Source organism: Neophocaena asiaeorientalis, unplaced genomic scaffold (genome assembly GCF_003031525.2).
Source record: "Neophocaena asiaeorientalis asiaeorientalis breed wild unplaced genomic scaffold, Neophocaena_asiaeorientalis_V1.1 scaffold649, whole genome shotgun sequence".
Lineage (NCBI taxonomy): Eukaryota > Metazoa > Chordata > Mammalia > Artiodactyla > Phocoenidae > Neophocaena > Neophocaena asiaeorientalis.
The window spans coordinates 480,603-496,622 of NW_020173202.1; the positions used below are offsets into that span (position 1 = coordinate 480,603).

The window sequence follows — 16,020 nt, forward strand, 5'->3', positions numbered from 1 at the left end:
AAGTCAGACTGCGATACAAATCACTATACATTTAATTACATGCTAAATTATATGCTTCAAAAAGAAGTGCTCAGGAACTTCAGACTTCAATTAGGAATTTAAAAGTCAAGAAGTTAAACTGCAAGTGAGGATATCCAGAGACAGGTTATATTGGAAGGAATAAGTGTGTCATAGAGACAGAAGAGTGACACCACATCATAAGCACAGTACATTTTTTCACCTGTCTCCATTAGAGACATGCACGCTCACACACACACGTGCACACACACACACGTGTACACACACACATCTGGGGAACCAGGCAAATTCCTGCTAGTGTAAAGCATGGTCGTCTTACACTTTCCTTTCAATAGCTGGCCGGGAAAAAAATCTCATTTTATGTAAAGATGAGCAATGAAAATGTAACCAGCTCAATACCTAGACATTTAAATCTCAAAAAAAAAAAAAAAAAGTCAGAGGAAAGCATTTGATAGGGGAATAACACATTGACACATCAGGGGAGTTTTTGCTTCTGTTTTGAATAAAAAACAAGTTGCCTGAGACCACTGATTTTAACTTAATAAGAAAAAGGAGATAAGCTACAAAATCACAAAATTTGTTCAGATTTCTGAGGACACAAAGATATGCAAATGAACTAAAGTCTAGAAAGTGACAAGCCATTCACAGAAGGGAAGACACCCAAGAATGCTCGCATCCGTGACAGAATGGCAACACTAGGATGAATCTACCATGGCTGAAGGTAAGAAGAAATAGTCAAATTTTTTACATCTGCACGTGAGCTGGATGGGCTCCATAGAATCCTGAGTAGCCGGAGTCTTGAATCAATTCTGCTCCCAACTGCCAGCCATTCTCCATAGGCCTCCACCGAGCACTTCACTGGGCGCTGAGAGCAAAAGCTGATCAGGGAATGAGAGCTGAGAGTGACTCCAGTCAGGTGGGTCTCACCCAGGTACAGGGAATCACTTTCAGAAGGCCAGAGGTGCACAAGAGAGCTGCGAGCATCCCTTCTTAGGTGTCCTGAGACTTTCAAGACTGCAGGGCAACAGCTCAGATGTGAAACAGCTGAGACAGCCCCTGGAACCACGCCAGTGTTCAAATCCCAGGCTCTGCCGACCCATCCATCAAAATATGTAAGCCAGCAGTGAACTGAATCAAAGTGAGACAGCAACAAAACCCACACTGCACTGAATTACAGATCAGACTGGCTCATCCCCTCACTTCAGCCTGACCAAATAAGATCTTGCCTCTGTCTGGAGGTAAATATTATTTACTTTAGTCTCTACTATTCTTTTCCACAAAAATATCCAGCAGAAAATGGAAAATTACAAGACACATGAAAAAGTAAGGAAAACAGACCCATGTTTTTTAAAAAAGGAAATTGTCAATAAACTCAGAAGTTTTAGAGAGTTTTTAAGAGTCAGAGGCTTTTATTTATTTTTTTTCAGAGACTTTTAAATGGCTATGTTACAAATGCTAAGGAATCCAGTGGGAAAAGATAGCGCGTATAAGAGACAGCTAAACTCAGCGGACACGCGAACACGCGAACACGAGAAATGAGAACCAGTATCTACAATGCTAGATGTTAGAAACAGAACAATTAATAATAAAGAATTCATTAGATAAGTTTCATAGTAGATTGGATGCTGCAAAGGAAAGAATCAGTGAATCGAAGACAGGTCAATGAAAGGCATCCTGACTGAATAAAAAACTGAATAAAAAGAGAAAAATCAGGCAGGAGCAAACAATATTTGTGGGACAACATCAGACATGCAAATAATTGGAGTCCCAGAGGAAGAGGAGATAATGCAACAGAGGAAACCTATCAAGGGACAATAGCTAAGAACTTCCCAAAATCGGTGAAAAACACTAACTTGTAGATACAAAATCCTCAGCAAACCCTAAGCAGGATTAATGCAGAGAAAAATAAACTTAGGAACGTCGTAGTAAAACTGCTGAAAACAAAAGATAAATAACAGACCTTAAAAGCAACAGAGAAAAAAGGTATAGGTATAGCACAATATATAATAGTCATGTGAATGACGTCCAGCTTCTCACCAGAAAAAGTGGAGGCCAGAAGACAAGGGAATGACCAAAAAACACCCACAGTATATAAACAAACAAACAAACTAGAATTCTATACCTGGTAAAAATATTATTCAATTCGAAAGTGAACTAAAGATAGTCACTGACCAAAACTGAAAGGATTCCTTTCCAGCAAACCCATCCTATGAGAAATGCGAATAGAAATTTCCCAGATGGAACTCCAGATCTGAAGGAAAAGGTGAAGATTACCAGAAAGGGTAAATATTACATCATGCATTGATGGTTTAAACCAAAAATAATAACCATTTGTAAGAGATATATATATGTATGTGTATATATATATTATAAAGTGATAAAGAAGAATAAAGTTGGAGAGCTTACACTCTTTAAATTCAAGAATTATTATAAAACAAGGTGGTGAGGGGCTTCCCTGGTGGCGCAGTGGTTAAGAATCTGCCTGCCATTGCAGAGGACATGGGCTCAAGCCCTGGTCCGGGACGATCCCACATGCCGCGGAGAAACTATGCCCGTGCGCCACAACTACTGAGCCTGCGCTCTAGAGCCCGCGAGCCACAACAATGAGCCCACGTGCCACAACTACTGAAGCCCCCACGCCTAGAGCCCGTGCTCTGCAACAAACGAAGTCACCGCAATAAGAAGCCCGCGCACCACAGCAAAGAGTAGCCCCCGCTTGCCGCAACTAGAGAAAACCCACGCGCAGCAACAAAGACCCAACGCAGCCAAAAAATAATTAATTAATTGAAAAGCAAGACAGTGAAACACTGGTATAAAGATAGGAAAACAGATCACTGGAACAGGATAGAAAGTCAAGCATAGACCCATACCTGTATGGCCAGTTACTCGTTAACCAATGTAGAAGGGATCATTTTTTTTTAACGACCGTAGGTGGAACAACTAGACATCTCCATGGAAAAAAAATGAAAAGTAACCCCCTACCCCATTCCATACTGAGAAAAAAAAAATGTGTGGTACAGAGCAAACCTAAGTATAAAACTAAGAACCACACAAATTCTAGAAAACTTGGAGAATATCTTCACAATTTTGGGTAAAGTAACAAACTCCCTCACCACCTCCGACAGCCATGCCCAGGCCTGGCACATAAGGTGTGTTCAGCACAGACTTGTGAAGGGAGGGAGGGAGGGCCGGGGGTGGGCTGGGCAACAGCAGCGCGTGGAGGTTCGGGGTGACCCACTAACTCGCTGTGGACGCTCTGCAGGCCCATGGGCAGCTCTTACTCTTTCACGGTCCATTCACACCTCAGCATCTTGGTCGCTGCGCCCTATCCCCACCTACACCTCAGCATCCAGTCTCAGGTCCTCGTAAGGCAGGGTAAGCCACGTCTCTGTAGCACGCTGCCTCTTGGGATTCTAACAGCTCACCAGACCTTTCTCCTAGTACTATGGCAGGCACCTCTGTGCACCCCGCTCGACCCTCCGTGGTCCCACGTGATTAGACCAGGGAAGCGCGCCTGACTTGCTTTGCTGGGCCAAGCACACGGGGAGCAAGTAGGGGCTCCACACTCAGATTTCCCGGGAGCATCTCTTATCCCTCCACTCGCTGGCTGTATGACCTGACCTTGGACAAGATATTATACTTCTCTGTACCTCCACCTGCTTTTCTGTGAAAAGAGGAGGGGTTTCTTAGGAGGTCAAAATGACACAAGCAATGTACTTAGAACAGTGGTAGGAACATAATAAGCACCCAAAATGATAGCTGTTATCCTCTCCCGGGAATTTAAAACTGGGAGCCAGAAGCGATGTGTGTTTGGGTGCGGGAAGCGAGCACCCTCTACCATGTGGATTCTTAGTGGGATCTACTGGGGAGGGGAGTTTGGGAACCTTTATGAGGCCTTAGAATTGAACAATTGCCTTTTCGTTTGATGTCCGGAGGTTTTTACACCTGAGTCAATGAAGATCCTGGTGAGTGGGCCGTAAACCTTTCTTCTAAGTGGAAAAAGGGCAGTAGTGAAAGGTTGGGAAGGGGGACCCTCCACCTCAAGGCCCTTCTCAAGCAGACCGGCTTTAGGAAAGAGGAAATATGGGATTGAGGATCTGGGAAAATGTGTCCATACAAACTTTCACCAGAGAAAGACGCTCTGCAGAGAAAACAGGTGTGGATGCCCCTTTGCAGCCCTTATACCATGGATCGGACGTCTTACACGGCCCCTTTCCATGCATTCAGCCATGGGACATTGCACCTTCTCACATGGAAGTGTCCAGCTGTAGGTTTTGTCTGCTTTACTTGTACTTTTGGTTTTCTCGGGGATTTTGCTATTCCCGTTAATAAATGTCTTTGTAATTACAGTGCTTTCTTGTTTTTATGTTTATTTTTTAAATAAATATTTTATTTATTTTGGGCTGCACGGGGTCTTTGTCGCTGCACGCTGGCTTTCTCTAGTTGCGGTGAGCGGGGGGCTACTCTTCGTTGCGGAGCACGGGCTGTAAGCGCATGGGCTTCAGTAGTTGTGGCACACCAGCTCAGTTGTGGCTTGCGGGCTCTAGAGCACAGGCTCAGTAGTTGTGGCGCACGGGCTTGGTTGCTCCGCGGCACGTGGCATCTTCCCCGAGCAGGGATCGAACCCGTGTCCCCTGCATTGGCAGGCGGATTCTTAACCACTGCGCCACAAGGGAAGCCCCCTTTCTTGTTTTTAAAGCCAAATTTTAAGAATAATGTTTGCTAACACAGGTCTTCTGTCCGTCCGTGGTAGACAGTAATTACAGGTTAAAATGCAGGGAAGGATAAAAGGGGGGTAAGCTGTCCTCTATCTATTTGTGGCCATCTTCTGCTGTCTCTACTGTCACCCAGGCTCAGATGCAGCGCCCCTCCCAACAACGTGAAATCCTCTTCAGATGCTGTCATTCCAATAACTTCTACTTCTCCTTTCCCTGGTGGCCTCTTTCCCTCCTCTTGTGTGACACAATCCTTTTCCTTTGTATGCTGTTGATTAAAATTCCTGGTATCTTATAGGTTAAGTCTCTTCTTGTATCGATTTCACAGCATTTTTCAATTGGCCGATGGGACAAACTGAGGCCCTGATGTGTGCTCAGGATAAAACAGATCCATTTTAACACCACCCAGTTTTTTCTTTCTCCCCCTTGACAGATAAGGAACTTGAACTTCTGGAGTGGTAGCTAACTTCCCTGGTGTCCCACAGCAAGGGAGGCAAATGGACGCTCATATCCAGGCCTTTTGTACCAAGTTGCAGACTCCTGGTGCCATGCGGCTGCCACTGCCCCACTGCGTAGCTGAAAAGATGCTATTTGGTATATTAAAATATGAACTCCTTGAATTTGAACTCTGGGTCACCTTTAGAAACTCCACCATGTCAAAGCCCTAAGTAGAAGGTCCCTGGGGTCAGGACTGTGTGACTCCGTCTCCCCGCAGACCCCAGCGTGGGGCAGGGCCACGTCCCCCGGCGGTGCTCCTGGGAACAGCTCCTCAATAAGCCGCAGCATCCGAGGCTCAGTGGACCCAGGCTCCTCTTGGTCTACAGGTCAGTCATTGCTCATTAGCGCTCTGTAAGGCCCGGGAAGGGACGGGGGCTGAGGAAGGTCCTCGGAATATAGTCCCAGCCTTCAGAGAGCAGTCAGGGTGATGGAGGAGACAGACAAGCTTCCTGGGAAACACCTGCACTACAGGATCCCGGGATCGCAGCGTGTACCATCCACCCCTCACCTCCTTCCCTAAGGCCCCTCACCCTTCTCCAGTAGACCTTACGCCTGGGACCAGACCACTGAGGCCAGTTTACTTCCCAGTCCTACTTGGGCACTGGTTTTTTAAAAAATATTCTTCCAATACTTTTATATCAGGAAATCTTCTGATCTGGGGTATTTCTACATGAGTTGCAATAAAACCTAGTAGGAATAAACCCCAGAAAAACTTTAAGTGGCAAACCGTTTACAAGAAGCACGTCCCACTTGGAAAGCAGGCACACACACAGTAAAAATACAGCCCTTTGCACTTTCATTCTAAGTTAGAAAGCAGAGGGTTCAGAATATCAAGCTTGAACCAGTAGGATTAAAGTAAGGATTCTGCCACTAGATGGAGAAATTGCTCCAGTCTAGCACAAGCGTGGTTCTGGCTCACTGCTGGGAAATCTTACCTGCAGGAAAGATATTTACAGGTGCCATATTGTTTAAATGACTGTGGCAACTACACCTTACATTTATAAGCTGTAACATTTTGTCAATTCATTTTATGTATTTTTGCTTGAATGGGGTAGACATCCCATCTGTATGTTCTACATTCTGCCATTACCATATTCATGATTCAGTGCCGACTATTTAACTCTCTCGAAAATCTTTTAACATTGTTTGCATTTTGTGGCGCTTAGCATTGAGGAAATAAATACACGCAAATTTCACTTCCAGTCCTGCAACTGATTAGGTCAAATATTAAAGTCTGGAACAGATTGAAAGCGCTTCTCCAGGACAGTCTTAACCGCCAGCTATAACGAACAGCAAAATCTCATTCCGAAAGAGAAGTCTGAACAATAACTAGACCAGCCAAATTTTGCACATTGCCTTTATTGTGCAGAAAATGCTTTCTGCTGATTGTCTTTGGCTACATTATCAGGAGAAAAATATAAACAGTTGTAGGTTTAACAGCACAAGAGATTAGCTACATATGCGTAAAATAAACACATTCTAGTGGGCAGAGCTGGACATTTCCATTTTGACTACAATCTGCTGTCCTCAGCTATGATTTAATTGTCTTTCACAGCTCAGCTCCAACCGTGACCCCTGCCGCAAATGGGACCTGAAGGCTACTGGAAAGCAACAGGGAAGAGAATTAAAAGTGTGCTTTTTATCTCACTAGAGTAGGACCAGTGGAGTTTACATATGGATGTGCCAGAGTCACCTACGTGCTGTACGAGAAACAAAGTTTCTGCATGCTAGCAAGTCATTTTTACTGTGAATCACGGCGAGTTAGACCAACTGCATTGCTTGCACACCTGAAGTCACCTGCAGCACATGAGGACCCGGGACGGCACTGCCACCACCGAGGGTGAACAAAGGTGGTGTCAGTGCGGCTCTCGAACGAACGTGTATTCTCCTCTTATTTATTTTAAGGCCTTATTCCCTTCCCCCTCCCCGTGAGCCTACCAATCAAGCCAAGACTTGCTGCCACGAGACAGTCATTGCATCTTTAAGACACAGGCTCCGGCTCACATGGACGGAGGTGACACGGGCGTCCATGAGGCTAGGAGGCGGGCCTGGGCGGAGGCATCGTACTGGCTGTCGGCAATATCTGTGGCCGAGGAGGCCCCTTCGTACAGTGGGGATCCCGAGGAGGAGGGAGCGGAGACTGGATGGGCGAGAGAGGCAGAGTGGGCAGAAGAGCCTCGAAAGAACTGGGCTCCCAGCCCGTTGGATATCCCTGCCGCCTGGGCACCGGGGGTGATGGTGCCGCTGCTCACGGACCACAGGCTGGGGTACTGACTGAAATGGAAAAATGGAAAAACAGACAAGTCAGAGACCTGGGAAGGGGCTCCAGATCAGCTGCAGGAGGGGAAAACAAGCCCCCCAAATCCCACTCCTGATAAGTGGGTTATATGGCAGCTTTCTTTCAAACGGGCCACTTCCTCTGTGTTACTAAAGCACACCCTGACGTGCATAGAAGTTATTGTCTCACGTATTAACAATGAACAAAATCATCAGGACAAAATCAATAGTCACAAAGGCTGCTGACGTAGACATAACTCCTGGCAGAGCAAAACACTCCAGCTTTGCTCACGTTCAGAATCCAAAATTCTCACATATACTGAATCAGATGTTTCAGAGGATGTGTTTAAGTATCTGTTAACTAGCACGCCCCCCTCCCTGTAGTGATTCCTTCGAGGGAGACCACAGGCTTCTCAAACACCGAGTGGTGAGCATCCAGTGGGTGCTGTACGGGCAGCACGTCTCAGCACGCGTTAGTTAGCCTGACCCACGGCAGAAAGAAGTGCACCAGCAGTGAGACCCGGAAGCAAACCCCAATTAATTAGCTTTATCACGTTAGGCTTGTTCTGTGACCACCTCTGAGGCTCTGTTTCCCCAGCTCTGAAAGAAGGAATTGGAAATGGGTATGAAACCCCCAGTCTGGGAACACAGGCTTGCAGAGCGTTACATTAGGCTACAATTTTGTTTCAGGAAAATGTCTCTCTCTTATAGTAGAATCCTTTTATAAATGAATAATGAGACTGTACGCTGTCACGGGCTATACAGTTCACCAAGCCATGTCCTGCACTTCAGATGCATTTGAACGTGCAAACAGGCCTGAGTTAAGTGAGGTAGGTTACCATCCCCATTTTACAGATGCAGAGAAACAAGGCTCCAAGATACAGTGACAACGTCTAACATCCTCGGGGCTGGGGGGGGGGGCCCTTTGTAACCTACAGATCATCCAATTTACAGCAGTTTTCTAGATGCCTTCAGAGCCTTGGAAGAGCCCACGGATTATGTATTGCTTGCTTTACTTTTAACAGTAGACAATTCGATTCTTATTTTAAAGGAATTGTTTCCTAAAAATAAAGAATTAAGATCTTAGGCAAATAGCGATATTCTATACACAGAAACTGTTCTGCTTTTGAGGTCAAGATGCCTTGTCTACAGACTCAGTCTGCTGTAAGCCAACTTGTCCAATCATTTAATACCTTTGAGCCCATTTCCTCATTAGAAAATGTGGACTGACCTCTAGCTTTGTTATTTTAGTTCTCTATTGTAATAATCCTATGAAGAAATGCACTACATTTACCCACCGGCTTGATTTCTTTAAGCCAGTCTCCCTCTATATAATTTTCGAGTTAAGAAAATAGTCATCATTCTTTACAAGTTACCCAGCATATACGTTAAGAACATTGATTCTATATCCACAGAAATCCAACGAAGTTATTTCCTTAATTTAAATCCGCCTGTCAAAGAAGGTTCTGGAAACATTTCTGCAAAATTCACCTACTGACCCCAATAACCCTGTAAAGACAGGCTGAGGCTGGGGTTATTTAGTGCCCTTTTCTTGAAGAAACAAGGCTCAAGAGACTTGTCCATCACAAGAACTAGTAAACAGCAAAGCCAGGATAGGGTTCCTGGTTCCCTTGCATCACAGCCCAGCTCCCATCCAGCCTGAGGGAGCAACTGGCCTTCCCAGAGAACAGGCTGAAGCAGGAACTCACAGCATTCATGTAACCTGGGGCCCCCGGACACACCTGGCTAAACGGTCAAGTTATAAACAAAAACCCAACACCCATAAGTGAAGGGCAGAATAGAGGCCAGTGAATGAGATGGCATGAAGTCATAGGCACTCCCAGGACAGTTTGCATCATTCCCCAGACATACGTTACCTAGAGCCCGTAGGAGAACCAGCATTCGGACTCATGGGGAGCACGCTGGTGTGGGCAGGCATTCCAAGGCTGGACCAATTGTCGTGGGACGGGAGCATGGACAAACACGCAGATGAACTGTCAGAATACGCTACGGGACGTAAGAAAGTGTCATTACTGACGGGATCTTCCGAGAGTGACAAAGTGCATTGAAATACTACCAATAGCTGGAGCTACCCAACGTTGGAAACAAAATGTGCGCGATATTAAGTAGAGAAAACAGCCCACTAGCCTGCTAAACTGGTCATCAGAGGCTAATACTTATTGTCCAATGTATATATTTGAATATATTCCAGTACCCAGGCTTTTTCTCTACCATTAGGTCAACAGCTGCCCTGTAGAGATGGAATCCTACAATCACATGATTGAGAATTAATTACCTTTAAAAATAAAATCAGTGCAATTTTATCCTGCCTCTTCCCCGAAGGATTATTTCTTAAGAATTAAAAGGGCTTTAGAAACCAGGCAAAATTTAAAATATGATCTTCTAGCCTCTGGTTGGACAACTATTTCCTCCCCAAATAAGCTCCTTCCATTTCAAATCAGCTTGAATTGCTTCATTGTTTTATGGTGTTCATTCGCTTTTTCCCTCCTTTTGGAGCCAGACAAAATGAAGTCTGGGCATCCATGGTGTTAGAGAGAACTAGGTCCAGGGATCTTCATGGTCTGGCCCGCTGATCACAAGACTCAAGCCTGCACCAGGGTCGCCTAGGGGCTTGTTAAACCACAAAGTGCTGGGCCCACCCCTAGAGCTTCTGATTCTGTAAATCTGGGGGCTTTTCAGATGATACTGGGGCTGCTGACCCGGGTACCATACTTGGAGAAACACACGTGTGTCAGTCAAGCTAGTAACTCGAGTGCTTGGCTGGCCCGACATCATCACTTTCGAAGGGCTCATAAAATATCCAAACCTGGGCGCCTAGACATGGGCCCACAGTCCTGGAGCAAGAACGCTGGAGCAACAACGGCCACATCCAGCCCCAAAGGCCCCCTGGACTGGACGTCTCTGTGGTCGAGCCAGCAGTAACACGGACATGAAAGGGAAAGGCTCTGGAGCCCTGCAGACTGCCTTTCCCTTTCCAGAGGTCTTCCGGCCGCCCCCAAAGCCCGGGCCTGCTTCCGCTCAGGACTTACTTGGAGAATTGTTCCGATGTGCGTAAGGGCTGGGGTAGGGGGCTGGGCGGTGGTTCCTCAGGGCCGGGTACCTTTCACAGCCGTGCGTGGAGGGAAGAGAGAGGGGGCCTCCAAACTGAGGGTGAGGGGTGGCAGGTGGACACAGGGTGCTGGTTCCAGGAATCAACCACCCCCCTGCTGTGAGAGAAGAATGCTGAGTGCCTGACTTTTGCACCATTTCCATTATTTAAAGGACAGGAGGGGAAGCCCCCAGAGGTCCAGTGGTTAGGGCTCCGAACTCACTGCCCAGGACCAGGTTCACCCTGGTCAGGGAACTAAGATCCCACAGGCTGAGCGGCATGGCCCCCAAAAACCCCAAAACACACAAACAAACAAAAACTACCAAAAGACGGGAGGGCAGAGGCCAGGAAGTGGCAGGTCTTTTGCTCGGGATTCGTGAACACCGAGGGCCCAGCGGAGTCTTCAGGTGCCTCAGGCTGGCCAAGGTTTCTAAGCCCACAGGACAGCCGAAACCCTGGGAGACTGACCCCGACCTCAGCCAAGCCTGAAGCCTCCAAAACACCCCCAGAATCCTCCCAGCCTCTTACGGGATGTTCCGTTCCCCCAAGCAGGTTAGCTTTCAGGGCCTACCTTCTGAGCTTGAATATAATGTAAAAACAGACAGAATTCAGACTCAGAGCCAGGCGCATTCAGGACACACAGGGCGAGCCGTGCAGCGGAGGCCCTCGTCCCCCTCGTCCCACCCCACAGCGTCGCACGGAGGGGCTACTGTCCTGGCTGGAGGGGCACCCATGTTCTGCTCACCTTTCTCCTGCTTTAGGCCCACACTCTCCCCGCCTTACACATCAATCAGAAAATCGTTCCAACATTGCCCTGCCCTCCTTTAAAACTCCAATTTCTTCTCCATTTCCTTTTTAACTTTAAAAAAGAAATCAGAAAAACAATGCACTAGGGGGACGACAACTCTGGCTCCAATTCCCAAACTACAAACAATTCTTCAGACAACATTCAAATGAGGGGAAGGTCCAGATGTGGCCACAAAGTTTGGGCTCCATCACTTGCCAAAGAAGTTGTTCATATTCTGCTCTATGACGCGGCAGCCCGTGAGCCACTTAGGAGAGCTGTTTGTTAAATTAGTCCATAAGATGACAAGAAGGGAGGACCATGCTGGTTCGTCCAGACTCCTGAAGTGGGCAGCAAACACTAACTTTCCTCTCTCAGGGTCCCTTCCCTGCGTGGAGAGGAGGGCTAGACACAGCCCTTCCTCCTAACAGGCTCTGCTGCAGACGGCATCACTTCGCTGGCTCATGGAACTCCTAAAGGAAGCTAGACTTAAAGCAGACTTTCCCATCTTACGCCCCACTGCTTCCAGCATGAGCTGATGGGCCATTCCCAGAACCGAAGCAGGCTAAGGGGAAAACCACACGTGATCACAAGCATCGTCCCAAACATGGTCCTCCAGTTTTCAGTCATTAACAAAAAGAGAAACCATCTCAAAGTGGATACGAGCCGGGCTCTCCTCCTGTCCAACACAGCAGGGTGTAAACACCCATCCAGGCTATGGTTGGAGCTGCCTTGAAGCACAGCAAAAGAACCCCAGTGAATTCTCCCCAGGCTTCTCTGTCAGGAGTCCTGTGGGCTGGGGGAGCATCCGCAAGCCCAGATGGAGCAGAGGCTGAGGGCCAGTAGGTTGAGGACCATTCGTAACAGCATCAACACACAGGGCCAGGTGCCTCGCACAGCAAAGGGCAATGTGCTCCCCAAGTGCACCCAGAAGCTCTGTCTGCTCCATCCCCAGCTTCCAGCTCCCCGCAGGCTAGCCCCTGAAACGAGGTACATCTGGCCAGAGCGCAACAAACCGTACATGGGGAGTGCCCAGACTGCTGGCTGTCTCCAGGGTCTTCCATCACGTCCTTGTGATGGCTTCTGCCAAAGAAGTGCAGCGAATTGTCAAGGAGGACATTCAGAACACAGTATTTGCAGCAATAGTTCATCTTTCTGCACACTTCTTTGCTCAAAGGGTATAGTTAGAATTCTCTCACCTTTCCTTTGCATCAAGGAAAGCTTTTGCAAATGGATTGTATTTAATTTTAAGAGCTGTGATCTGAAAAACAAGAAGTTGCGTTTACTAGTACGTTGTTCATTCACCAGAGGATTTAATTGGGCACCAAGAAATCAGGGACCACCAGCACCCCCTCTAAATATCCGAATATAATCAGATTTATTTCCCGGTATGTCTTTCTATTTGGACCTGAGGTAGCCGAGGAATCATGTTTTATAAAGAAGAGCACAGTTACGGAAAGCTTTTAGAGGCTGACTTTCCGAGTGGAATTCACAATACGTTTAACCTCTTGCTGACCATATGCTGTGTGTATCAACCAGACAAACAGGGTCCGCTTGGGAATAGTGACTGGTTCTAGCTGGCAGTCAACACCCAGCGACACCTTGACCAGCTAATCACAAACCGCCTACACTTTGGGGTCAGACTCCGATATGGATTTACAGGCACTGAACTGTATTCTGTATCTAGGTGACTCTTCACACCACAGATTTGGAGGGATGCCCCCAACCCTTTTAGGAAGATTCCCAGAGTAAGGAGAGCCCCCCCCTTTCTCTGAAGTCCTGTTCTTAAATTCTTACAGTCCTTTAACCTAAATGTTTTATTCATCTTTTCATTTTGAGCCTTTAGTAGTGGACACTTTTATGGAAAACTAAAGGGGAAAGTACTTGAATGACCACTTATTTTAAAACTTTTCTCCCGCTGTTCCAATTTTATAGTTACGGTAAATTACTTGAAAGGGCACTAATTATCAGTCTAAAAGTACAATAATCACACAGGCTCCTGGCATTCCCGGGAACCTCCCGCAGAGCATTCGCCAGACCGATGGCTGCCCGCGCCCCTCTCACCTCTTCATTCTGATAAGCGGTCACCGCTATGAACTGGGTCTCCGGGAAGCAGTGGCTGGTGATCATGCGCTGCGGACCCCCAACTCTCACGATGTGGATTCGAGGCTCATACTTATGTAAGGAGTTCAACATGATCTGAGAGACATAAACACGGGAATGGTGATCATCAAAGTCCTACCGTTAAGACGAGAAAACATCCATTTGTCCTGCTGAGGAGGAGAAAAATACATCCAAGATGCAGAAAATCCTGCAGCTCGCAGGAAAACGTCTTTCCTGTTGAAGTTGGTAGGTTTCCCATTAAGTGCTGCTCTCACCACTAGTTTGGAAAAGGGATGTGACATGCTGCACGCCATTGAAGGCAATGAATGCCCATCACGAAATGCTTTGACCCGGTAAAGTTCTAAGGCTTCCAGGGCAACTGCAGACAGCTTTAAATGCCTGAGCGAGATCGCAGCTTACGGGAACACCGGGTCTCCCAGTAACAATCCCCAAGTAAAGACGTTCTGTAGAAAAGAACAGATTTACAAGTTTGTTCAGACTCCACGCAGTAAATATGTGGACGCATTCAGCGCTAAAGCGACCGTTTACCATCAAGACTGGTATTTTCTCTACCCCTAGGAAAGTTGAGGGCTAGGACGCAAAAGTTCCCCCAAACTTGAGATCTGCCTGAGCGTTCAAAGGGGAGGCTTTGAGCCCTCTCCCCGCTCTCCAGGCCTTGGTGTTACCGTCGTCAGTTTACTATAAACAACACTGCAGGCTGAACCGAGGAAGGCAGATGTCATCTCCGTGCGCGCAGCGCCCTTGCAAGGCTCCCCGGGGACAAGGTGCAGACTCTCGGGGCCCCTCCTCGCGTCGTCCGCCGCCCCGTCCCCGCACCCCATCACACCTACCTGGCCCCCTCCATTGAGCTTGTTGGTGAGCTTGACTTTGCTGAAGGAGACCGGCGCCTTCATCCAGTGCGCCCCGAAGTTGGGCGAGTCGGGATGGATGTAGACGCAGCTGGGCGCCTGCGGCTCGGGCTTGCCCCCTGGCACCCACTCCCCGTTCACGTACTTCCAGCGGTGGTTGTCGGCCGCCACGAAGTCCAGCAGAAAGGAGTACATGGCGTTGGGGTCCAGGCCAGACACGTTCACCTTCAGCACCGGGAACATCCTCCTGGAAAGGAAGGAGCGCAGCTGGAGGACCCCGGATCTGACCCGTTAGAACGAAGAAGCCAGGGGCATCTGCATTTGGAGCAAAGAGGAGCCCCCTTGGGAACTTACAAAGGGGACGCCCGAGCGCCCCCCTTCCCAGGACTCTCCTAGATCCACAGGAGCCCTCCTCACTACCCCCACCCCCACCCCGGCCTCCAGAGGCAGGGCGGGAGAGGACCTGGCAGAGGGTTGCAGCACCCGGGTCCAGCCCGCGGGGCGAGCGTGGGCGAGGCGCGGCTCGGGGGAGTCCCCCGGGAGACCCTCATGCCCAGAAGTGAGGATTACGCGAAGAAGTCCCAGAGGGACAATTAGGGGCCACAAGGGTCTGTCCCCCGGTCTGAGCGGAAATGAGCAAAAAGACCGGGAGAAAGTGTTGGAAGGTAAGGAACTTTGCAGCCCGGCTGCCCGGCCCGCCCGAGTGCGTGGCACACGCCGGGTTGGTGCGCGCCTACCTGCCGTTCTTGGTCACGATCATCTCGTTGGTGAGCTCCTTGAAGCGCAGCCACAGCTCGCTCTCCTCCAGGCCCACGCGCAGCTCGCGTTCCGTGGGGTCGCCCTTTTCGCTGCCCGCCTGCAACTCGCTCTCCACGGCGCTCAGCAGGTGGTCCACTCGGTACTGCAGGCTCTTCCCCGCGCCGTCGGTGCCGGGGGAGCTCATCCTCCCGCCTGACCCTCCCCACCCCCCCCCGAAGCCCCGACTTGCTACCCGAGAGCCACCTTCGCCCCAGACGCAAGGAGCTACTGGAGGAGGTCTCCGGGGAGAGAAAATCGCCCCTCGGCATAAATAGAGCCTCGAGAGCCGCCGAGGGGGCGCGGCGGATTGGGCCGCGCGCCCTTTGAAGTGCCAGGGCCGCTGCCCATTGGCCGCGAGCGGCCATATCAGACTCAGCCGGGCGCGCCGCGGAGGCGGGGGGCCAACAATGGGCTCCCGCGCCTGCCTTCTGTAAATCCCGAGCCAGGCCCCGCGAGCCCCGGCCCAGCGCTTACACCTCCGCCCTCTTCCAAATGTTTGCACCTCCATCAAAGCGGCCGGGCTGGTCCCGAAGGCCGGGAGGGGATGGGGGACGGACGGGGTGGGGATGGACGGGCAGGGCTCCCGAGCTCGCCCCGCACGCACCTCGCCGAGGAGTTGCCCGGCTGCCCGCGAAGCTCCACAACTCTCGCGCGCGGGGCCCTCCAATTTCTCTCTCTCTCTCTCTCTCTCTCTCTCTCTCTCTCTCTCTCTCTCAGCGCACCCAGGACCCCGCAGGTGTGCCAGCCTGGAGTCGCACGGCGGTCTCACCTGCGCCCGAGCCTGTGTGCGTCCCTCGCCAGCGACCATCGCGCACAGCCACGCTTAAGGGCGCGCCCTGTGCCTAGCCC

General features: G+C 49.3%; 1 protein-coding gene across 2 annotated transcripts; it reads right to left on the reverse strand.

The window, feature by feature from the left end:
- Window positions 1–7,231: 7,231 nt before the first annotated feature.
- Window positions 7,232–15,316, reverse strand: TBXT (T-box transcription factor T). Of its 2 annotated transcripts, XM_024744928.1 has the most exons (8): window positions 15,111–15,316; window positions 14,356–14,620; window positions 13,466–13,600; window positions 12,601–12,662; window positions 12,423–12,484; window positions 10,559–10,732; window positions 9,386–9,515; window positions 7,232–7,505 (listed from the first exon to the last, which is right to left on the reverse strand). In XM_024744928.1, the coding sequence occupies exons 1-8, from the start codon at window positions 15,314–15,316 to the stop codon at window positions 7,232–7,234; spliced, it is 1,308 nt and encodes a 435-aa protein (XP_024600696.1). The 2 variants fall into 2 exon arrangements, with proteins under 2 accessions (XP_024600696.1, XP_024600697.1); XM_024744929.1 differs by lacking the exon at window positions 10,559–10,732.
- Window positions 15,317–16,020: the final 704 nt, after the last annotated feature.

Coding starts and splice junctions, on each gene's coding strand:
- TBXT (XM_024744928.1), bottom strand. CDS start 15,316: ATGAGCTCCCCCGGCACCGACGGCGCGGGGAAGAGCCTGCAGTACCGA. Junction 14,621..15,110: donor ATCGTGACCAAGAACGGCAG/GTAGGCGCGCAC, acceptor CTTCCTTTCCAG/GAGGATGTTCCCGGTGCTGA. Junction 7,506..9,385: donor GGTTCTCCTACGGGCTCTAG/GTAACGTATGTC, acceptor TTTCCATTTCAG/TCAGTACCCCAGCCTGTGGT.